Raw genomic sequence first — 24,586 nt, forward strand, 5'->3', positions numbered from 1 at the left:
CACAGATCAGCAGATCATCAAGGGAAATGTATTAAGTTACAACATCAAACCCACAGTATAGCCGACATTATGAATGCATTAATTGTGTCCTTAATGAATTTAATCAACTAAGCAAAGTGAAATTTTTATGGCGTATCTGTATAATGCATAATTATTTTCAGTGGACACTCCTAGAGTAATTTAGTAAGTAATATAGCCTAAGCAACAACCTGGGGGTGGGATTTGTTATGGTTTGAGCATATACGCGGAGATGCTATATCAGAAGATAAGATACTTCAGACACCATGGTCGTTTACAAAAACATAAAATGCTCCGAATGTGTGAAACAAATGCAATATGAAACAAATGTAGGGGTACTGCAAAATCCCTGCCAGACACTGAATTTTGCTGTTGTCAAGTTGTCAACGAACAATAACCGACCTGCATAAAGCTGTGCCTATATGTTATAACCGGAGTAAAAGAGACCCTAAAGGTTCCCTAAAAAGTGATGGGCAGACGCGAGAGAGAGAGAGAGTGAGTGTTTTCATTTAAACGTGGCTTTACAGTGGAAGGTATTTTAAACACACGGAGGTCCCAGAGATGTTCTTTCTACATTTTACCCTTGGGGATCAATAAAGTAGGCCTACTCTATCTATCTTAGACTATTTATTTATAGACTATTTATTGGAGCTATTATTAAAAAAAAGCCCAGTCATCCTAAACAAGGTGTTATCTGAGCATATTGCTACCGTCATAGGTCTCTTGGGAACTGATTGGCCTCTCAAATGAGGATTTAATCTATGATTACAAATGTGTAATATGCTTGAAATCAGCGTATATGTGCTGGAACTGGGGCAAGACAAGTAATTGTGAAAAATCAGATGAGTTGAGTGCATTTCCTTCGCTATTCTAAGGGGTGGCGGTGTAACACGCAGTAGGTTACCATTCACTCACATGCACTGGCTGCATGAAGAAGAAATCAAGACGCTGCGTGTGACGTGGTGACGTTGATTCCGTTGACGTGTAGCAAAAATTTAGCTGCTCCAGCTGACGACGTGGAAGTCGACACCTATGATCTGAAGGAGTGCATACAAAGACCAACAGTTACTCACAACATTCCGCAAAATGATTAAGAAATTTGACAAGAAGGATGAGGAGTCAGGTAAGTTATTTGGCGGTTTGCGAGAGTGGCTATACAACGTTATGTTTAATTATGCCTTGTATCAGTTCCACAACAATCTTGATACTGCTAGCTGAAGCTCCCATCTCAGCTAGATACGTAGCATATGCTAGCTAAATTAGTGAAGGAAAAGGTTACAGGCCTCGACCATTCAATCACTTAACTTATACTATATGGGGTAAAGGTTGAGGATGAGTCGTTTCATGCACCGTTTTGCCATAATGCATACTGTAAAATATTTACATACAGCTCATCCGTGAATGTGGCATTTGCTCTCAAGCTAGCGAACTGCTTAAACACGTACAGCAATGTTAGCTAATGTTAGCTGCCTATCTTGGATTTCTTTGTAAACATACGCTAAACGTTGGCGAACTCTGTGTAGTCCACATATTTTAAGTGATATTACCAGAGCAGAACCAAGTGTTTATGTAATTCGACTGCCATTCAAGTAATGTTGACTATCAAGCGGATAGTTCGTTTGAAGTCCATAAGTCCACGGAAGTCTATTGCTGTATTTGGCTTGAGGTACCGTAACGTTAACGTTAACATGAACCTCCTATCAGTGGTGAAGTATTATGTACAGATGCTACCCTGTTTGTTCTGGAAATTCATTACATGTTTGCCTGGAATTATCATTATCATGACGCTAGCTAGCTAGCTAGCTCGCTCGCTAGATGACGTTGACAGTTGGTTGAGTCACCGTGCAAACATGTATCTATCTATCAAATGCAAACTTGGTAGCAGGCAAATAACATGGGAAATAACAAATATCTTTCTTTACAACATATAGGAAGTGGCTCTAATCCATTTCAGCACTTGGAGAAGAGTGCTGTGTTGCAGGAGGTACGTTTAAATTGCCAAGTTGCCTGCTGTCACTAATATTTTACAGTTTTGCTTGCACGGGCTTACTGTCATTCCTTTATTCCTTGGTTGTAGGCTCGTATTTTCAACGAGACTCCCATCAACCCACGAAGATGTCTCCATATCCTCACCAAAATTATCTACCTCCTTAATCAGGTTGAGGATTTTGTTCTGGCCTTGTCTGTCAGTCACATGTTTTTGTACATAGCTGTCATGGATGCCAACTTTACACAAGTCTGTCTCCCTTTGTAGGGGGAGCACTTTGGAACGACTGAGGCCACTGAGGCATTTTTTGCCATGACGAGACTCTTCCAATCCAATGATGTAAGGACCCTACCTTTTTAAAATGCATACGCCTTAATTACTTCACCCAGTCAAGTTGTCGTCTTCTTACCCAATGGACATTGTGTTACTCTGGACATAAACTCTTTTTGTCTTTTTATCAGCAAACACTCAGAAGGATGTGCTACTTGACAATCAAGGAGATGGCCAACATCTCTGAGGATGTAATTATTGTGACCAGCAGGTCAGGAGTCTACCTTTCATTCTACAGAAGTTCATCTGTTTTGTGAACCTCAGCATTTCCATTTGCTTTTACTCGTAACATTTTATTACAGTGCATGAAATGCCCTGTATTGTTATTCCTTCGTTTCTTATACTTCTTCTTATTCTTTGTACCGACTTCTGCGCTTAATTCAGCTTGAACCACTTAACGTAGAAACTTCGTTCAAACTTTGTCGCGTAGGTCTTGTAAATTACATTTTTCCAAACTTTATACTTTTTAAAATATTAAAGAAAAACTAATACAATTTCTCCCATTGACTTACATTGGGCCATTATGACATCATAATAGGGTCATTAAACTGGCTTGCACCTGTGCTTCACTGGCACCTGCGCCAAGGTTCCAAGGCTCCTCTTCTCTCTGTCCCTCTCCATTCAACTGTATAACTAGGAATATTAAGAGACACCTTCCATACTCTACTTTTTTTTCTCTCTATCCCTCTCACTACTTTTTCTCACACTCCATCTCTCTGCTTCACTCCATTTTCTCTCCTTCTTTCAATATTTTCCCTCTTCACTCTCTTTACTGTCTTTATCCAGAGCCACTCTTGTTCACTCTTCTTTCCTTTCTTCTTCCACTCTTCTTTCCTTTCTTCTTCCACTCTTCTTTCCTTTCTTCTTTCCTTCTTCCACTCTTCTTTCCTTCAACTCTTCTTTCCTTCTTTTACTCTCCTTTCATTTCTTCTTTCCTTCTTTCACTCTTCTTTCTTTTCTTCTGCCTTTCTTGACTTTTGCATTTCATGCACTGGTATTTCCTTCAGGAAATGCATTTTCTAGTTATTCTTTGTACCGACTTCTGCACTTAATTCAGCTCGAACCGCTTAACTTAGAAACTCTGTTCAAAATTGGGCGTGTAGGTCTTGTAAAGGACACTTATGCTATGTACCTAATACTTTTTAAGATATTAAAGAAAACGAATACAAATTTTCACAGTGACTTACATTGGGCCATTATGACATCATAATAGGGTCATTAAACTGGCTTGCACCTGTGCTTCACTGACACCTGCGCCAAGGTTCCAAGGCTCCTCTTCTCTCTGTCCCTCTCTATTCAACTGTTATATATTAAGAGACACCTTCCATACTCTACTTTTTTTTCAGTCCTTTTTTCTCTCCTTCTTTCAGTATTTTCCCTCTTCACTCTCTCTTTACTGTCTTTATCCATAGCTACTCTTGTTCACTCTTCTTCCACTCTTCTTTCCTTTCACTCTTCTTTCCTTCTTCCACTCTTTCCTTCTTTCACTCTTCTTTCCTTCTTTCACTCTTCTTTCTTTTTTTCTGTCCTTCTTCCACTCTTCTTTCCTTTCTTCACTCTTCTTTACTTCTTTCAATCTTCTTTCTTTTCTTCGTCCTTTCTTAACTTTTGCATTTCATGCACTGGTATTTCCTTCAGGAAATGCATTTTCTAGTTTAGATTATTGTTTGACATATTTATTTTTGTAATGTTGTTATGTTTATTTGGTTATTCATGCCTAAACATACATTGGATTGCATACCATGCATTAGTGGTACCATGTTTGAGGATATTGATGTTTGTGTGTGTGTTTTCAGTCTGACCAAGGACATGACTGGGAAGGAGGACGTGTACAGGGGGCCTGCCATCAGAGCTCTATGCAGGATCACCGATGTGAGTGTACATTCTTGTTTTCTTCTAGTCTTTCCCCAGCTGTTAGTCCACTGTCTGTTTGATTCACATAATTTGAAGACTGTCTCTGTTACAAGGTGAACTGTTTAGTTTTGTGTTCATGCTGACACCTTCAAGGAAGCTGTTAGACAAGTTTATACCTCTAGCTACAGCTGCAGGAAACCACACAGTTGCACAAGCATCTACGAGATGCGATCAGAAAGTTCCGGGACTGCACCAATAGAAAGCAGAAAAACGTACCTGATTTAAATTTGGCCGCCATCACCTTCAAAGTAGTCACCTTGGGCAGCGCTCTCAGCTCCCCTGCCACTCTTGGAACCGTAGCCTTCCTGAAGCATTTCAAGAGTCTCCGTTGCCGACTTTCCCAAGTTTGACACAAAATGTGATTGTTTGCTCTCAACTCCACTTTGAGGTCCATGTTTAAATTGCAAATGCGAATGTACCAGTGATCACAAAAACGTGTGTAACACAGATGCTGATGATAATAAAGCTGTAACTTGGAATACTTATGTTAGGTGACAATTCGCTCAAGTTACCTCAGGACTCCAGAGTTGCATATAATTATATTTATTCAACAAAATTTTATTTTTGCACAGTGTGGAGCGTAGACCCTTTCACATTTCACTACATTTGTTGTATGTGACAAATAAAACACTTGAACTTGAACAACAACTTGGAATATTTACTCACAAAAGTTATGGCAAGCACCTGCTACCTGCACATTACTATGCCGCGCTCCGTTTGTTTGCTACAGGAACAGTGCCGGAACTTTTTGATCACACCTCTCTGTTTAGACCAAAGTTTCATAATCTGTGAGTCCCATTCTGTGGAAATAGTGATGTAATGCTCATGTTTATGTTCATCCTCTACAACAGACAACCATGCTGCAGGGAATTGAGAGATACATGAAGCAGGCTATTGTTGACAAGGTGCCCAGCGTGTCCAGTTCAGCACTGGTCTCATCTCTGGTAAGATATACACACACATTAAGATTGGGAGAGGTTTTGTTTTTGTATGGTTGTCTTAGCGGTGCAGGCTAATTGTTTGACCTGATGTGCAGCACATGGTGAAGATGAGCTACGACGTGGTCAAGCGCTGGGTCAACGAAGCACAGGAGGCAGCATCCAGTGATAACATCATGGTCCAGGTGAGGGAACTACTCAACACACACACACGCACACACACGCACACACACACACACACACACACACACACACACACACACACACACACACACACACACACAGAAAGAGTAATGTGACATGTGGCAGGCATCTATTTGCAGTCATTTGCCATTGTTGTCAGGCTTGTGAATGCGGCTGCGTACATTAGAAAACTAGTCACTGGTAACTGTACCAAAAGAAACGGTGGCCATCTGTGAGCAGTGCTGTGTCTTTTGTGGTGCTCAGAGTTGATATGTTAACGGTCTCCATCTGGCTACCTAGTACCATGCACTGGGCCTTCTTTACCACCTGAGGAAGAACGACCGCCTGGCTGTCTCCAAGATGCTCAACAAGTTCACCAAATCAGGGCTCAAGTCCCCCTTTGCCTACTGCATGCTTATCCGCATTGCCAGCAAGCTTCTGGAGGAGAGTGAGGGAGGGTGCGTATCAGTCTTGTAGTATGTGCATGAACCATACAAAACATCTTCATTTTTTTTTTAAACAATGTTTCAGAAAAATAATCTGAATCAATTAAGTTACATTCATTTAGCCAACATTTTTGTGTGCCAGTGAATATATATACGACCATCTCTGTTAGATTTATAGAGCCAATTGTGCACCATGTTTGAGTGGAGGTATTTTGAGTCTTATTGTTCTGTGTGTGTGTGTGTGTGTGTGTGTGTGTGTGTGTGTGTGTTTGTTTGATAGTCACGACAGTCCACTGTTTGACTTCATTGAGAGTTGTCTGAGGAACAAGCATGAGATGGTGGTGTATGAAGCCGCCTCTGCCATTGTCCACATGCCAAACTGCACTGCCAGGGAGCTAGCGCCCGCTGTGTCAGGTGAGAGCCTCTTCATTTCCCTCCTTCTGTCTCTGGGGTTGTCTTTCTCTGTAACTACTTATGCTTTGCCTCTTTGTTGTCACTCCATACCTCCTATCTTTCTTTTTCCCGGCTTTCATTTACCTGTAAGAGCTCTGTTTGATGACCTGTGTGTGTGTGTGTGTGTGTGTGTGTGTGTGTGTGTGTGTGTGTGTGTGTGTGTGTTCGTGTGTTCCACAGTTCTCCAGCTCTTCTGTAGCTCCCCCAAGGCTGCATTGCGCTATGCTGCAGTCAGGACCCTCAACAAGGTAAGTCATTATTACATTTTTTCTATGTACAAATGCCTGCATGTACACACACACACACACACACACACACACACACACAGTCTTGTTACATGAAGTTAGTCTAAAATTCTCATTCATTTCGATCCAAAATATTTATTAAGCTTTGGACTGAAAGATTGATGCAAGCTACTTTGCAGACCAAAAAAATACAATACTTGTTGTGGCCACTAGGTGGCAATGAAACACCCATCTGCAGTGACTGCCTGCAACCTGGACCTGGAGAACCTGATCACCGACTCCAACCGCAGCATTGCCACGCTGGCCATCACCACGCTGCTGAAGACGGGCAGCGAGAGCAGCGTGGACCGCCTCATGAAGCAGATCTCCTCCTTCGTCTCGGAGATCTCGGATGAGTTCAAGGTGAGCCACCCCTGCCTCGCGCCCGTGCTCTGGGTTCCTGTGGCCACTTCTCACTGACAGCGTCCTTAGTCTTGGGAAGATTTCCTCCCATTTCTGAGTCTTACTCAAAAGCACATCAGGCACATCTCTGGTGCTCCGCAAGGGGTCCATTTTATACAGTACTGTATGAGAAAATATAGTGGTCAGTAGTGATGAAACCCCCCCTGTTGCTTTTCATTCTCTGACCAAATCAAATCAAACTTTATTTATATAGCACATTTCATACCAAAAGGCAAACCCAATGCTGATGATAAAGACACTTGTAAGCTTTAGAAAAGTACTTTAATCAGGGACGTAACACATCATTTTCAATACATTTTTGGAATTAGGGCTGTATTAAACATCGGTTTAGTTTTACATGCAATAAATACAGTAAGCTAGAAAGGACAATAAGCTTCTAGGTGTGTTTGCTGGATCAGTTGCAGGAGAAGCTTGGGTTATGCAAGGCATAGAGCAGAGCTGATGTAGAGCTGGCTCCTGGTCAGTCGGAGGAACACTCAAGACATTTTTATTTTTGTTTGCTTTCCTCTAGTCGTGTGGAGTAAGAAGCACATGTGGGTATATCATCCCATCACCAGCCACTTGAGTGGGTGTGTAGACTCAGGTGAATCCAGCAGATGTCTGTTCTGTTCTGAGTTGTGTGGTGTGTGCGTGTGTGCGTGTGTGCGTGTGTGCGTGTGTGCGTGTGTGCGTGTGTGCGTGTGTGTGTGTGTGTGTGTGTGTGTGTGTGTGTGTGTGTGTGTGTGTGTGTGTGTGTGTGTGTGTGTGTGTGTGTGTGTTATGGTTTCTGTAGGTGGTGGTGGTCCAGGCCATCAGTGCCCTGTGCCAGAAGTACCCCCGGAAGCACAGCGTCATGATGAACTTCCTGTCCAACATGCTCCGAGATGATGTAAGTGTGTGTATGGGGGGAGGGGGTAGGGGGCACACACACGCACACACACACACACACACACACACACACACACACACACACACACACACCCACACCATCACAAACCCCCCCTCTTTCCTCAGGAGCTTTGGTTAAATGTTAATCCGCGTCTAATCTGCCTCTATCCCTTTAATTCCACAACATTTCCCCCGAAAGAGAGGCCAGCTAATATCGCTAATAAAAGCAAGCGGGCCCACCGTGTCAGGCGAGGTGAGCCGTTCTGTGAGTGCGTTATAACCAACACGCGCCGTGAAAAGCACCTGAAGGGGGCCTCTGTGTTTGGACTTGCACAATACGTCCACTAATACAAGAGATTTCAACAGGACTGTGCTGTTCACAGTGTAATCCTTCAAACAATACCAGTTTGTTCAACAGATAATTTAGTATCAATATTTTCCATGCTACAATTGGGTACATTTTGGGGAAAGACCTAGAATGTGTGTTGTGAATGTCTGGGTTGCAAGTCGTTTCGATACCTCTATTTTGTTATATTTGTGTATAAGTAAAATCTGAATGCATGGAAATGATAACTGGAAACCTTATTTAAATAACAGAATTTCAAATTTCCCTCCGGTCCCTCCAGGGTGGTTTTGATTACAAGCGGGCCATCGTGGACTGCATCATCAGCATCATCGAGGAGAACCCGGAGAGCAAGGAGACGGGCCTGGCCCACCTGTGCGAGTTCATCGAGGACTGCGAGCACACGGTGCTGGCCACCAAGATCCTGCACCTGCTGGGCAAGGAGGGCCCGCGCACCCCCTCGCCCTCCAAATACATCCGCTTCATCTTCAACCGCGTGGTGCTGGAGAGCGAGGCTGTCCGCGCTGGTGAGACACACACACACACACACACACACACACACACACACACACACACACACACACACACACACACACACCTCAAGTGCCACCTGCTCTTGGCTTGTGCCCCACTGACAGTTAACAAGTCTTCTGTTGGCCCTGGCCATCACCAACCTTCCACAGTTCATTGCCGATTTAGAGATGCTGAAGTTCACGGATTTGAGTCACTCTGTGTTTGTCTTTGTGTGTCCGCTCCAGCTGCCGTAAGCGCCCTGGCCAAATTCGGTGCCCAAAACGACGACCTGTTGCCGAGTGTGCTAGTGTTGATGCACAGGTACGTACCCGACTCCCTACACAACTTCAGTGTAATCACGGCCATTGTATGATCATGTTTTACACAGATTGTCAGAGATTTTAGATCGACACTCACAGGGACGACTATAGGGGGTAAAGGAAGCGGTCTGTGTGTGTGTGTCTAAAGTGTGACTCATCCCTACGTGTGTGTGTAGGTGTATGATGGACAGTGATGATGAGGTGAGAGACAGAGCCACCTTCTATATGAACGTGCTGCAGCAGAAGCAGAAGGCCCTGAATGCTGCCTACATCTTTAACGGTGAGGCCCCAAGTGTGCATACCTGCCTGGAAGGCAAATCAATCAAATGTGTGAACACACATTAACATTATACTTGTGCTTTGTGTATATACATGTGTACATCTCATTGTGGTGGGGTTTTGTTTTTCTTTCTTTTTTTCTAGGGCTGTCGGTGTCTGTGCCTGGCCTAGAGAAGTCTCTGCACCAGTACACACTGGACCCAGCAGAGAAGCCGTTTGACATGAAGTCTGTCCCTCTGGCTACCCAGCCCATCACCGAACAGAAAACCGGTATACTGATAAAGCTCCTAACACAACAGCTAGTAGGCCCAGGGTTACTGTGCCTGGAGCCGGTTAAACTGGCACTGTGCCAAATTCCTAAATTACCTCACAACAATATGACCTTCAGTGCACCCTTTTTTGGTGCCGTGACAAGCAGGCTTTAGGGGGTCTTTAGTGTGTCTGCAAGTTGCTCATTGTTTGTTGCCTAAGCTGTTATTAACTTGAGATTTACCCAGATACGCTCAGTGTGCTTCGAAATGATTTCCAAACCCCTGTTTGGCGTTTGTTTTCCAGAAATCGCACCAGTCGCTACAAGCAAGCTTCCAGAGAAGATGGCCCCATCGCGTCAGGACATCTACCAAGGTTAGCTCATTCCCAGAATAAGCTCTACAGCTAGCTCTACAGCTCTGAGTAAACTAAGCTATTGCTTTGTCACTAACAATAAAATCCTTTTTTTTGGATTTCTCTCACTTTCTCTTACATCTTTCTGTCTTACATCCACTTGCCATCCTCATCCCCCCCCCCGCCAACCACAGAGCAACTGTCGGGCATCCCAGAGTTCCAGGGCCTGGGTCCGCTCTTCAAGTCGTCAGACCCCGTGCAGCTGACGGAGGCCGAGACGGAGTACGTGGTGCGCTGCGTCAAGCACACGTTCGCCGGCCACTTGGTGTTCCAGTTCGACTGCACCAACACGCTCAACGACCAGCTTCTGCAGCGCGTGATGGTGCAGATGGAGCCGTCGGAGGCCTACGAGGTGATGCGCTACGTGCCCGCCGCCAACCTACCCTACAGCCAGCCGGGCTCCTGCTACACACTGGTGCGCCTGCCCGAGGACGACCCCACCGCAGGTCAGACCACGCGTGTCTTTGTCAGGGGAATTATGGGTGTTTTGTGTGGTGTAGGGGGGTGTATGGGTGTGTTTATGTGGTCAGATCAGTTGTTTGAAATTTCCAGAAGTAATCCTCAGTGTCGGCCTTCAAACTGGTAGACTTGGAAGAATATTTCATCTATTGTGGCAAAGCTCTAGTCACTTTTCCATTAGTCATGTGGATTGAGTTCCCTACATGTTCCTCTGTCTCTAGTTTCTTGCACGTTCAGCTGCACTATGAAGTACCTGGTGCGCGACTGTGACCCCAACACAGGAGAGCCAGATGATGACGGTTACGATGATGAATATGTGGTACGTGAACAAAAGCCTTGTGTCGTATTACACGGTTTCAACCATCAGAATTGCCACACAATGTATTATTCAAAGCAAAGCAATATAAATCTAACGTAACATCGTTTTCTTTATCCTTCCTCCACTCTTTTTCTTTTTCTCTCTCTCTGTCTCTCGTTTTTCCTCCCTGCTAGTTGGAGGATCTGGAGGTAACGGTGGCGGACCACATCCAGAAGGTTCTGAAACCCAACTTCGGCGCCGCCTGGGAGGAGGTGGGCGATGACTTTGAGAAAGAGGAAACGTTTGCGCTGTCCTCCGTACGAACTTTGGATGGTAAGTAACACAGAACAAGTCAATGCACAGTATTTGTACACCATACATTAGTGATGGGAACTGATTCTGGGTCCCACAATATATTATCTCGATCAACTGGGACAGCAATACAATTGTATTGTTTTTTTTTATCATAGTTTTTTGATATGCAAATTGCACACCTCAACCAAAAGTGTCTCAACTTGACACTGCTTAGTTGAATTTAAGGTGCACTGTCGTCACGCATTGGACTGTGGAAAAAGTGATAGATTACGAGGACAAATGTCACTACTTGGATAGTAGTGGCTTGTGATGCCGTATCATTCAATACTCCTCATGCCCTACAGGAGCTGGCGCTGTAGTAACTCACCCTTATATGGACTTGTATTGACTTGTATTGTCAACTTGGAATGCGACGACAAGGTATCAACTGCTTGCTTGCTGCACATCTAGACTCACTGCATGTGTCTGTGTCTTTCTCCACAGAGGCCGTCAACAACATCATTAGCTTCTTGGGCATGCAGCCATGCGAACGCTCTGACAAGGTCCCAGAGAACAAGAACTCACACGTGCTCTTCCTCGGCGGTGAGAGAACTCACTCCATCTCTGACACACACATCCCCCTTTTCTCAATTTCTAATGAACATATGCAAGTGCAGTATTCCACTGACTACTTGCAAAATCGTATAATTTACTTTGTTGAGCTCCACTTTTTCAAGTGCGTATTTTAGATATACTGTTGTTACAGCTTCTGATGAGTGAGTGTGTGTGTGTGTGTGTGTGTGTGTGTGTGTGTGTGTGTGTGTGTGTGTGTGTGTGTGTGTGTGTGTGATTTTCTGTTGGCAGGTGTGTTCCGGGGCGGTCATGACGTGCTGGTGCGAGCTCGTCTGGCCCTGGCAGATGGCGTGACCATGCAGGTGACAGTAAGGAGCACAGATGAGAACGCCGTAGACGTCATCTTGGCCTCTGTGGGCTAGACGACCAGACCGGACGTCTTGACTGGGCCCAGGGCGATCGTTTTGTTTTCCTCTTCTGCTCAGAGAGCAAAAGTGTAGTCAGTCGTGCTTTTAAGGACTCTTATCCTCCACTGCTACCTTCCCCTCTCCACCCACAGGTGACTATTTCAGCGCAATCGGCTACAAAAGGGAGAACCAATGGGACGTAAAAGAAAAATTGTCGAGTTCTAATCAAGTCGGTCTTAAGCTGAAAAAAAAAACATGCTTGTGTCTGGCCAACAGTTATTTTCAATGCCTCACAAATGATCTATGTATTGCCTTTCTGTCAGGGCTGTATGTTCCCTTTTGTTGTGCATTGTGGATTCCTATTCTGGTCTTCATTGTGGGCTGTTACGCCTCTTCATTTTCATATATTAACACATAAATAAATGATGAAGATCGTATAAATGTAAGTGTTGGATTGTTTTTTTTTTTTGTGTGTAGTAGGCAACAGGGGAGTCCTTTGCCTTGAACTGTGCTAAATGTGTTCTCCCCCATTTAAAACTAAGAATTCACATCAAAATCACACTTTTAGAAAATATGTTTTTAATAAAAGGCATCATGATCAGTTACATTAACAGATTTGTACATAGCCACATCACACTGGGCATTCTGGTAGGGAACAAAAGTGAGCTGCTCATCCTTATTAGCACTGAGGATTTGCACAAAGGAGGAGTTTGCTGGTGTCAAATCCACTTGTGGCTAAATGTTTCCCGACCCTCAAAAGGAGTTGATGAAGTTGAGATATGCGTTCGTGAACCCTGTGGGATCCTCTAGCTGCGGGTAGTGGCTGATGTGCTCATCCAACACGGACACTGTGGATCTCCAAACCAGCTTCCTAAGCAGAGGAAGAGAAGCTGTGCTCAGATAGAGGTTATGAAAGGCAAAGTCAGTACTGTGTATTTCAACACAGAACCTAAAGTCTTTTACAATTAATATATATATTTTAATTTAGTTCAGTATTTAATGTGACTTGGAACACTCAGATACATGATCCCAGTGTTGACAGGGAATGCCTTCTGTTTAATCATTGAAGTGTTCATTCAAGAAAAAGTAAAAAAAAAAAAAAACTGCAGTACTGGAGATGGAGGAGGGGGAAGATGAGGATTAGGCTACGAGGATGAACTCACTGGTATTGGCGGATGAACTCTGGGTGAGGGTTGACCGGATCCAGTGGGCCGTAGATCATATGGACTGGAGGACAGAAGAGGCTCACATACGTAAGCACAGAGGAGGTTTCTAGAAAGTTCTTGTTAAAGTGCATGTTAAAGTATCTTTAATAGACTTCCTCTTATGCTCCTCCTCATTGTTCCCACAACTTAGCCTACTGCACCACACAGAATGGTGTAATACCTCCATGGTAGTTACAAGTCCTGCATTCTTGCGTTTAATTCATAAATCCACACACCCGGGTGTATATCCTTAAAGGAAAAAGAGCCGCAGTGCCCCAAAGTGCCCTAGTGGTTAAGTCACCAGGCTGCAGATGGGGTAATAGGCTCTGGGGGATTACCTGCAGGCAAGCAGCTTAGTCTCAATGAATCACTCTAGCACTTGAAGAGTTTGAGGAAACGCCACCTTTAGTTTCTCTTTCATTACTCTGGTATGCTAAAGCTCACGAGTAACTACTCTTGTGATTGATTCATAGACTGATGTGGCCGATGACATCACTGTGAAACACACTCAACAGGTTCTATAATAATTCACAGGCTATGGTGTGATGTAGCTCTTCTTCTGAGGATAATGAGCAAAATGAGCATAATCATGAGAGCTATATGTTTCATAAAGTGTGAGGAGTAAAAATGGTCAAGGTAATGCAAGACATTGAGAGAGCTACTTGATCATACACAACAGAAATGCCTGTACATCTGCAGTCTGTAACACATGTCACTGCCAAAATGCCCTGCCATTCACCAAGGCAAATACATATAGCAGTACCTCAGTCTAGAGGATTTCTCAATATGTTCTAGTCTTCCATTTCTAAAATTCAAACAACCTCCTTTCATGATGAGGGGACTTGGATAAGGGACATCACTTTAGATGTGCAGGTACCCCAAAGTTCATCCCAACCCTGCGGATGCATTCTGCCATCTTACCAGGGACAAGTGTTGACGTGAGAGCTCCCACCCATCTTTCTCTGTGTTTCAGCCTCTGGTTAATGAACTGCAAGATACTGACGACAGAGAGGCAAATGATCAAACCCTGGCGACAATAACAGTAAAATCATGTGTTAATGAGCTATCAGCAAGATGGGCAGTAGTGGCCTGTAGTCATAAAAGAGTCCCAGAGTGCTGGTGTTAGATAAGTGTTGTGCCTAGAGAATCTGTTGCCACACAGATGGCTCTCTGGTGGAGCATCGTGAAAAGGGCTTTTGGGGACAAATTCAGTTGTTTAAGGTGGATTCAGGCAAAACCACCACAAAAAAGGCTGTCTTTCCTTCTCAAACCTGCGTGGACAAGAACTAATGCTGCTTCTTTTTCTACCCCTTTAAAAGGGACAGGTTAAAAAAAATGTCAAGCTCAGTTAACCCACTCATATTTAAGGCAATTTTATCTCCTGATACTATGATGATGCCTTCTCTGTGCTAAACACGCACTTGCCATGTATGCCAATGACCGAAATGTAAAATATTACGTTGATGACTACATATGCAACCAATCTCCATTCCACAACTATCAACAATCCCTCAACTATCTCTATTGAGGGATTTTACCTTTAGTTTATTAGTCTGGACAGAGCTCTACCTGTCCATGACGAGATTCCCATCCTTGAAGCGGATGCCTGTCCACATGTCCCAGTACTCTTGATCTGTGGGCTGGGTAAAGGGCCCGAAAACGTCCCCTATGCTGGAAAAAGAAAGGTGTGCACTGAAATCATTCCACTGCGGTTGCAGCACAGTGATTACAGTAACAGTGACAAGAGCAGTCACAACCAATCATCTCTTAACAATACCACTCCAGAAAGCACACATGATTCTAAGTATAATTTGTGGTCTCTTGCTGTGAACATATTGACGAGCATGCATTCTGGCAGATTTGGGTAGGGCCCTGTTCCATGGGCTTGACCTAATTTACTTCCACTTATCTGCAATCACAACATACTTTGCTCTGCAGATAACAAAGACATACCAGCAGCTTAGGCTCTGTGGTGACACACTGTGGCAGCATTTTCAGTGTGCCTCACCTGTACAGGCCCTATCCAGATCTGGTTACTATGGCTGCAGAAGATGGAGGATGTGGGAGCCACTCACCCTCTACAGAAGAGCAAGTAGTTCATGAGGCGAGTGAGCACAGGGGCAAGGCAGCCAGCATCCTTCAACACCTGTGGAGAGGAATGGATGTTTGAATAGAGGTGTGTGGCCACTAGCTTCGCTTCAGGTGCAATAACAAGATTAGTATTGGATTCTCGGGGCGACTGTGAAAAACAGCTATTTGAAAGGTCTCCCATGTGTGTGTGAGCAGTCCGACACAGACTGCACTCCTCCACAAACCATTCAGTTCAGCGTATAACAAACAATATGACATAATCTACAATGACAGTCAAACTACTGCACCTCCACATGTCCAAGTCTAAAACAAAACAAAAATCAGAAAGACCCCCATTTGATGGAAGAATAGCTGAACGGTAACATTTAAAAAATATAAAATCTTAAGTCATGTCATGGGGGCGCTTCGACAGGGCCCATGCCGAGCAGTACCCTATTGCCCCGGCATTGACTAGAATTCACCACAGCGAGGGAGACAACCGTTCTTCTAACCCTTTCCACTGACAAACACCATGTTCTCTAATGCGACGGAATGAGAATAAACCATACAGAAAGAAATCTACGGAAAATTCCTCTGTGGCAACCGTAGATATACTTTTGGCAAAAAAATACCATTCCGGATTGATAGTATTCAAACTATTGCTGCAATAGTGCAATAGAGCACTAACTTTAGTCTGGTTCCGTATCTGTAGCCGGTGCCTTTTTTTTTAGGGCTTTTTGTTTTTCTATTGATAGGGCAGTGAAGATTGACAGGAAGTGAGTGGGAGAGAGATTGGGAGTGGGATTGAGGGTTGACTGCAGGTCTGGTTCAAATCCGGGCATCCGTGGGCACTTCAGACCCACGCATGGTTGGGATGCTTACGTGATCCCACTGGCTTACTGAGGAGAAATATAGAAGTTCTTCAGACTAACCTTCTGCAGGAATCTTGGGTGGTGTGTCTCGGGGAATATCCCTACAAAAGAACATGAGAGACATTTACAGCGTTGTTAACACTGGTGTTTCTACACACTTCCTCTTCTTCCCATAGTGAAAGAAAACGTTGAAATCACACGGAAGACACAGTTTTGGACACAGTAAACATCATTCCAGTCTTCTCTCAGAGACTCCTTTCCATTAGTTTTAATGCTAAATGCACAAACCCAGGGGTAATGGTAGTGACTTGACACATTGTGAAAACTGCTGTCAGCATTGCTTCAAGCCACAAACTCAAACACAATCACAATATTTTGTTTTATACTATTTTTTTTTCTTAACCTTTACACACTACCACTCTTACCTCCATTGGAGAGGCATAAACTTTTAATTGTCAGGTGTCCTGTTCGATTGTGGTCACTCCTTCATATGTCGACACAGAATGGGTTGGGGAAAAAGAGGAAGAGAGAAAAGGAGAAACTTACACACCAAGTGGTATTATGTAACATCTCCTTCCCCCTATAAGCACCCTTAAAAATGCATACAGTTTAACTATAAGGGTTGTGTAAAGGAAGTGGTATAATCGGTGGTATAACCAAACACATACTAGCTGGGGATGTGTGTGGGTGTCTTAAAATTAGTTGTGTGTCAATCACAGGTGTAATACACTAGCGTCTGTACACTTGCGTCTTCCTAAGTGCCTCTAAGCACAGCCCATACAACAGTCCCATGCTGTGTCTACCCAATGTTCTTGCTAGTCAGTTATAAACTACTCTCAAGTGGCCACACATATTACCACGCTTATGACATACAGTACATCTGGGGAAAGCCATGAAGTTTTAAGTTTAGATGTGGGTGAGCAGAGGGTTAACAGAGTTTGAAATATCTGTGTCTAGTGTGTATAGTGTCTTAGTCTAAGCTAAAAGGGCCAGTATCAATTAGTAAAATTATATACAATGGTATATTGGGCTTCTCGAATTGCAAGCAGGTTTTAAAAGGAAAGCTAACCTTGGCTGCAGCTGGTATTATAATCTACTACCAAAATCCAAGACGTAGTCTAGTTAGAGAGTGCTTAAGTAACATTTAGGCCCCAATAACCAACCTGCTTCATTTCACTAATACAGGAATGCAGGTGTGATCTTACCTGAAGAGTAATTCCAGTGCTACAGTATCTCCATAGTCATGGGACAGAATGTTGATTTTGTGTTCATTAAGGCCAAGATGAGAAACCAGCGCCTCCACAATGCTTGCTTGTTCAAAGATGGAGTATCTGTGGGGTCTCTGTCACAAAGGATAATGACAGTGTAAAGACGATTTGATATTCATGTGGCACTTTAAAGGGGACCTATTATGCTTTTCTAGTTCTGACACTTGCTCCCTTTCTTTCAGTGTGTTATAAAGCCTTTTGTGCATGTAAATGGTCTGCAAAGTTACAAAGCCCATAGCACACACCAGAGGGAGTAACTCTCCCACAGAAACCACTTTGTCCATGTACATGCCTGTCTCTAGCAAACCCATAATGACTGTTCATTGTGGTATGGAATCAGTAAGAAGATGAGCCATACCATTCTTATAAGAGTCTATGACTCTCTGCTCTCTGTTTTGCATGACTTTATCCACATCAGTCCTAATAAAACAGATTTCAGTGCAGTATTTCCCTAAACCGTAGCAATACTGTCGTACTCAAATGGTAGTGTGTGTCCTCTTTGTTGTTACGCAAACCCAATCCCTACTGCTCATGGACTAGTAGTCTAAAACAAAAAAATCTACACTGTAAATCTAACACTGTTAAATCGGTTTTTATAAACAGGTGTGTATTTTTATATAAACTTGTTCTATATCCTAAATATCCCCTTTATGAAAATACCAGTTCCACAAAAACTATTTTTTCACACATGTAATACGTGTAAGAGAGGGGGAGGTACTCACAGGTTTATCACTGAAGCCAAAGCCCAAGAAGTCTAATGCTATCACCCTATTGAAACGCTGATTCAAAGGTTCCCAAATCTACAAACACAAATAAAATAAAAAACACACGTAAAAAAAAGATGAATACTTATTATAGGCCAAATGTGAGGCAGCCAACTGGAACTTCACGAATTCTGAATTTTGTGCATAGATGGTGATGTACGAGCTACAATACAATAAACGTACCTTATACCAGTCTAAACTGGAGGTAGGAAACCCATGCAATAGTATGACAACATCAGAGCTTCCACGAGCTCCAAAAGACTCTGTTATGAACAAAAGCAAACACCAATTCGTTCGATATTTAATTGCAAGGTACGCTACCGAAAAGTATTTGCTATAAAGCAAAATGACCCGAAGCACTTGCCTCTGTAAAATACACTGCTGCCTCTGAAAGTGAAGAAGTCCCCGGTCGAGCGCCATGCCTGCAACGCTGGAGACAACTGAGGCGGAGGGACATGCAAGTATACCGCCACCAGCGGCACGCAAATCAAACCCACATGTACCCACCATTCCTTCATGGTACTGCGGGAAGACTCGCAGTCGTCCTCGCTCTCGTCACTCTGCAGACAGTAGACAACAGCTTACAAAATAAGTCTATACTGTTTGTCTAAATGGGGTTTCGTTTCGTTTGTCGAGTCATATATCATGACAGCTAGCCAGCGCGATAACTAAGTGCAAAGGTGACCATGAAAGGGGTTTAGGGACAGGCTACTTGGCCTCGTTCTCAGTATATTCAGTGTTCACTAGCTGTAGGTCACACCTTACTGACCTCTGTCACTAAGGTAAAAGCTAACAAAGGCAAACAAGGGATTGTTTACGTCAAGCCACTCAACGCTAGCCAGGGAGCTAGCTAAGTTAAGTCTGGTTTCGTGGCCTTTTATGGAGTTTAACATGCAAAAATGAAACGGACAATACGTACGGTTGAGTCGCGACGGGTCATCCTACTCTAATCTTCCTGGTTACTTATTAGCAGCGTGTCTACCAGAGTTTTTCTGGGTTACAGGCGTGTTACTGCCCATTGCATATGTGAGGCAGGTCCATGAGCAGGAACCCCATCTCACACTGTGACGTTCCAAGGGGCGTGTTCTCCAGTGTGTGCACTTCCACGAGGGCGCTCATCTGCAAACCCCGCCTCGTATTTTTAAAGGAGCATGAGAGAGGAGAATCCTTCTGATAAACTTACTTTGTGGTGATACACATTTGTTATTTTTTATGTAGCCAGCCTTTGTGGAATGAATATAAACTAGACGTAGCCTAATATGACATAATTAGTTCTCACTTGTTTGAATCAAATCTTGAAAATTCTAAATGCCTTTTAGAATAGAATAGAATAGAATATATTTATTTGTCATTGCACAAGTACAACGAAATTGAGGTAGCAGCTCTCAGACACAAAAACAATAAAAATATAGATTGAACATATATATATACATATTTACACTATAAAAACACAAGACATATAACACAACAGAGAGACAAATACAGGTCAGTTTTGTGCATTGTTAAGTGCTATGATGGCTCTGGGATAGAAGCTGTTTCTCAGCCTGTCTGTTTTTGCTATGATGGTCCTAAAGCGTCTCCCTGAGGGCAACAGTTCAAATAGGTGGTAACCAGGGTGTGTTGAGTCTCTGAGGATACTGTGGGCTTTTCTGAGGCAGCGTGTTTTATAAATGTCCTCAAGAGGTGGAAGAGAGCAGCCAATTACTTTTTGCGCTGTGTTAATGACCCTCTGGAGTACCTTTCTTTCTGCTGCCGTGCAGCTGGCAAACCACAGCGAGATGCCATAGCTTAGCACTGACTCCACAGAGCAGCGGTAAAAGGACACTAACAGTTTCTTTTTTAATTTGTTCTTCCTGAGTAACCTCAGGAAATACAGCCTCTGTTGTGCCTTTTTCAGCAGTGCAATGGTGTTTCTGGTCCAGGAAAGGTCCTGCTCGATGTGAGTGCCCAGGAAGCTGAAGTCTGATACCCTCTCCACTCTCTCCCCATTGATGGCAATAGGCTGCATGTCCGATTTTTTCCTCCTATAGTCGACTATCAGCTCTTTTGTCTTGGAGGTGTTGAGGACAAGATTGTTCAAGGTGCACCATGTCGACAGCCTTTGCACCTCCTCCCTGTATGCAGTCTCATCTCCTCCTGAGATGAGCCCCACCACGGTTGTATCATCTGCAAACTTAATGATGGCATTGCTCGGGTGGGTGGGAGTGCAGTCATGGGTATAGATGGTGTAGAGTAGGGGGCTCAACACGCAGCCCTGCGGTGAGCCGATGCTGATGCTGAGAGCTGAGGAGAGATGGGATCCTACTCTAACCCTCTGGGAGCGGTCTGTCAGGAAATTTCTGATCCAGTAGCAGATTTGCTGTGAGAGCCCTAAGTCCATTAGTTTGGTGACCAGTCTGCTTGGTATGATCGTGTTGAAAGCAGAGCTGAAGTCTATGAAGAGCAGCCTGGCGTAATTCCCTCTCTGTTCCACGTGTGTAAGTGTGGTGTGGAGAGCCGTGGCAATAGCATCTTCTGTAGCCCTGTTTGCTCTGTATGCAAACTGGTGGGAGTCAAAAGTGGGTGGCAGGCTTGTTGTGATGTGACTCCGGACCAGTTTCTCAAAACACTTCATGATGATAGGTGTCAGTGCCACTGGTCGGTAGTCGTTAGGGGTGCTGGCAGTGGTCTTTTTTGGTAGAGGAATGATTGTGGAGGACTTCAGGCAGGGTGGAATCAAGCACTGGGATAGGGACTGGTTGAATATGTTGGTGAACACACCAGCCAGTTGGTCTGCACAGTCCCTCAGCACCCTCCCAGTCACACCGTCTGGTCCAGCAGCTTTTCTTGGGTTCACTGCCCGCAGAACACGCCTTACCTCCTGTGCCTGCACTGTGAGGGTGTGGCTACAGGGGTCTAGTGGAAGTGGCGTGGTCACATCCGGTGTATCAACTTCAAAGCGTGTGAAGAAGCAGTTTAGCCCCTCAGCCAGCGAGTCATCACCGTCGGCTGCAGTTAGGTTGCTGGACCTGTAGTTGGTGATGTGTTGGACCCCTTGCCACACCTGCCGTATGTTGTTGCTGCTGAAGTGGTCCTCAATCCTCCTCTTGTATGCTGTCTTGGCCTCCCTGATGCCCCTCCTCAGGTTGGCTCTGGCAGTCCTGTACTGTGCCTCATCCCCCAGACCTGAAGGCGCCGCTCCTCTCCTTCAACAGCACTTTGACTTCTTTTGTCATCCAGGGCTTCTGGTTAGGATACACCCGGATGCGCCTGTCCACTGTGACAGTGTCGACACAGTGTTTGATGTAGCACAAAACAGTCGAGGTGTACACTTCCAGGTCCTGGTGCTTGAAAATATCCCAGTTGGTGGTTTCAAAACAGTCCTGCAGCTGCTGAGAGGCATCATCAGGCCAAGTCTTAATAGTCTTTGTTGTGGGTGCTTTTTTCTTAAGGGGGGTGTATGCCGGTAAGAGTAGTAGGGACATGTGATCAGACAAGCCAAGGTGGGGTAGCTGTGTAGCCCTGTAACCATGCTTGATATTTGAGTAGGCTTTATCCAGTGTATTTTCTCCCCTGGTAGCACATTTTATGTGTTGGTAGAACTTAGGGAGCACTACCTTCAAATCAGCATGGTTGAAGTCGCCTGCTATCACGTGTACTGCCTCTGGATAGGTGTTTTGTTTAAGGCTGATGGCATTGTACAAGTGACTAAGGGCTGACTTGGTATTAGCATCCGGTGGTATATACACAGCAGTCACCATGACAACAGTAAACTCCCGTGGGAGGTACGTGGGTCTGCATTTAACAGTTAAATACTCGAGGTCTGGAGAGCAGTGGCTATCGATGGTCGTGGCGTTGGTACACCAGTTGTTGTTGACATAAATGCATAGCCCCCCTCCTCTGCTCTTACCGGAGTTACTGTTCCTGTCCTGGCGATGAGCTGTGCGTCCTGCTAGCTCTATGGCCGTATCTGGAATGGATGAGTGGAGCCAGGTCTCCGTTATCAGCAGAATGCAACAGTCCTGTACGAGTCCGTTTGCTGCCATCTGTAGCTTCAGCTCATCCATTTTATTTGTGATGGATCTGGCATTTGAGAGGAAGATGCTAGGAAGTGGCAGTTTATGCGGTCGTCTTCTCAGCTGCGCGTAAACGCCAGCCCGGCAGCCTCGCTTTTGTCTCCTTTCATTTCGGCGCCTCCTCCTCCTGCCCGTGGGAATGACAATCCACGGAGAGCCTGCTGTCCGGGCTATATCCTCTGGTATGCTGTGTGTGTGGGTAAAGTCGCTGTTTACAGATTGTTCACTCCGTACTCCAATGTTTAGGAGATCCTGGCGACTGTAGACAGTCAAGTTGTGTACAAGTTGTGTACATGTCGCCATGGCAACCAACTAAGCGATTTCACTAAAACTAAACTAAACTACAACGAAACAGTTTACAAACAATGGCATCTTATAATCGGGAGAACCCCGAGCCGCTATTACACTTAAAACTTAACTAAAACTAAACTAAAACTACAACTAAACAATTACTAAAAACAAAAACAAAATCCTAGTCTGGAGAGCCCCCAGCCGCTGCGTGTTTACGCGCCGCCAACGTCACATTTCCTTATGCCTACAGTACAAACAATCAAGCCATTACATGTATTATCTTTTTACATGCTGCACAAATAATGACAACCAATTGTGGTATGACATACTATAACTTATACAAGATATATACCATAAATACCATTGGCTATGTATGTGGTTTCATCTGGGTGTCATCTTCTACTGTTTTGGCAGTGACTGTCTTTTAGAAATAACATTGCAATTACATATCTGACAGTAGAGACACCCACATTACTATCAAAAAATGATAATACAAAAACTTTGGCTGCATTTTATGCAGTCATACCTATTGTGGCACCCAGGGGCGGTTTTTCCTATAGGCGGTCGCCTAGGGCGCAAAAAACTGCGCCCAGCAAAAAAAAAAAAAAAAAAGAATTGTGTTTTTTTTTTTTGCTGGACAGAGTTTTTTTTGCGCCCCCTTCTATATTTCCAACCAAAATTTTGACATAAAAAAAATAATCTAACATTAGGTTAAAATGAGCCAAAAATCGAAAACGGAAGAGGTACGTACGTCCTTTGTGTTGTCAGAACATGCGAGCACAGTGAGGCGTTTGGTTAGAGTGTGTGTGTGTTCAAGAAACTTTGAAGAACAAAATAATGAAGAGGCAAAAGCCATCCGGGGCGCAATTTATGAAGAAAAGAGAAACGTGCCAAGGAGAAAGGTAAATCCTTAAATCCTGTTCTAGCCTAGAATGAATTCCAGATAAGAAAACGTTCACGAATGCGTGAATTGCCCCGGCACTTTAGTGGAGTTAAGAAGAAAAGATGTACCTTATCATTGAAAGTTTTCCTACTCCCTGTCACATAGTTCTTTAAGGATTTTACAGAGGCGGTATATAAAAAATGATATGTCCATTTATTCTACATTATACAAAAAAGACATGATTAAAATAGGGGCGCACATATAAAGCCAATAGCCAATGCAACAACACTACACATATCTTACTCGTTGCATAGCACACCCATTAAGGAAGCCAAACACGGCAACTTCAGTGAGGAATACTGGTAAAAATCCAAGTGTTGTATTGTCAACTTTAGCTAACGCTAGCTAGCCAGTGACTTGTGACGTTCCTTGTTATTGCCATTCAGTCGAAACATCAGTTCAAGTTCAGCTGTACCGCAATTTGCGTAATTTTGCGTCATAAAAGTTTGAGTAATCAAATTTGGACAGCTTTAGTTTTGGTGGAGCGAGCTAGCCAGTTTAATTAGACATGATTAAACTAATCAAGAGCTATGCATCTTGGAATAAAAAAATGCCAGGCTGTCCAAATATACCAAAATGCTTAATAGCTACATTTAACAAATGATGATAATACATACTTTTGTTATATCATTTTAGATTAACTTCTAGAAGACTAAGAAAACATTATTTGCAGGCGATTGGGAAGATGACGTGGAGGTGTGTGTGTGTGTGTCCATAAACATTTGAACAGGGGGCGTGGCCGGAGCGTAGTCCAGCACAGGCGTGACGTTTTCTCAGTGATTTGTTCTTGAATTAATGTTTGTTCATCGTCGCGATCGTTGTTGTGTTTATGTGAAAGAAATTCAGTCTTACAGGGCAAAATAGCGTTTGAAAGTTGCAATTCCGTTTTCGTGGGGGAAAAAAATATTTTTTATTTGGGGGGGGGGGGCGCCAGGAGTGAAGCTCGCCTAGAGCGCCAAATGTGCTAGGGCCGCCCCTGGTGGCACCCAAGTATTACTTGACGTATTATAGATTTGCCAGAAATTGGCCTCTATATCAAATTTGCACATTCATTTAGCCATTTACAGCCATTTGATTGTTACCCAGTCTAGTTATTTTAGAGTTAGCAAAACTTCACTTTCAGAGT

General features: G+C 43.9%; 2 protein-coding genes across 2 annotated transcripts; one reads left to right on the forward strand and one right to left on the reverse strand.

The window, feature by feature from the left end:
* The first annotated feature begins 933 nt into the window (after window positions 1–933).
* Window positions 934–12,433, forward strand: copg2 (COPI coat complex subunit gamma 2). The gene is made up of 23 exons (XM_012824509.3): window positions 934–1,141; window positions 1,950–2,002; window positions 2,096–2,176; window positions 2,273–2,344; window positions 2,467–2,546; window positions 4,132–4,207; window positions 5,101–5,193; window positions 5,286–5,372; window positions 5,671–5,828; window positions 6,097–6,230; window positions 6,450–6,517; window positions 6,728–6,916; window positions 7,749–7,844; window positions 8,470–8,713; window positions 8,945–9,020; window positions 9,196–9,299; window positions 9,443–9,568; window positions 9,854–9,922; window positions 10,096–10,407; window positions 10,642–10,739; window positions 10,913–11,051; window positions 11,517–11,615; window positions 11,877–12,433. Exons 1-23 carry the CDS (start codon window positions 1,105–1,107, stop codon window positions 12,005–12,007), a joined length of 2,622 nt encoding a protein of 873 aa, XP_012679963.1. The 5' UTR covers window positions 934–1,104; the 3' UTR covers window positions 12,008–12,433.
* Window positions 12,434–12,554: 121 nt separating this feature from the next.
* Window positions 12,555–19,280, reverse strand: mest. The gene is made up of 12 exons (XM_012824451.3): window positions 19,091–19,280; window positions 18,536–18,731; window positions 18,355–18,434; window positions 18,130–18,207; window positions 17,345–17,481; window positions 16,565–16,623; window positions 16,200–16,240; window positions 15,273–15,343; window positions 14,767–14,868; window positions 14,119–14,195; window positions 13,156–13,219; window positions 12,555–12,863 (listed from the first exon to the last, which is right to left on the reverse strand). The coding sequence occupies exons 1-12, from the start codon at window positions 19,109–19,111 to the stop codon at window positions 12,746–12,748; spliced, it is 1,044 nt and encodes a 347-aa protein (XP_012679905.2). The 5' UTR covers window positions 19,112–19,280; the 3' UTR covers window positions 12,555–12,745.
* Between the last annotated feature and the right edge of the window lie 5,306 nt (window positions 19,281–24,586).

The sequence above is a fragment of the Clupea harengus genome, chromosome 16 (assembly GCF_900700415.2).
Source record: "Clupea harengus chromosome 16, Ch_v2.0.2, whole genome shotgun sequence".
Lineage (NCBI taxonomy): Eukaryota > Metazoa > Chordata > Actinopteri > Clupeiformes > Clupeidae > Clupea > Clupea harengus.

Bases quoted from the DNA above. Each gene is read 5' to 3' on its own strand.
- mest (XM_012824451.3), bottom strand. From the start codon at position 19,111: ATGACCCGTCGCGACTCAACC. The intron at 18,208-18,354 runs GTACGTTTATTG...TTGTGTTTGTAG, and splicing joins CCAGTTTAGACTGGTATAAG to ATTTGGGAACCTTTGAATCA. The intron at 15,344-16,199 runs GTTAGTCTGAAG...TCCTCTCCACAG, and splicing joins ACCCAAGATTCCTGCAGAAG to GTGTTGAAGGATGCTGGCTG.
- copg2 (XM_012824509.3), top strand. From the start codon at position 1,105: ATGATTAAGAAATTTGACAAGAAGGATGAGGAGTCAG. The intron at 8,714-8,944 runs GTGAGACACACA...TGTCCGCTCCAG, and splicing joins GAGCGAGGCTGTCCGCGCTG to CTGCCGTAAGCGCCCTGGCC. The intron at 11,616-11,876 runs GTGAGAGAACTC...TTCTGTTGGCAG, and splicing joins ACACGTGCTCTTCCTCGGCG to GTGTGTTCCGGGGCGGTCAT.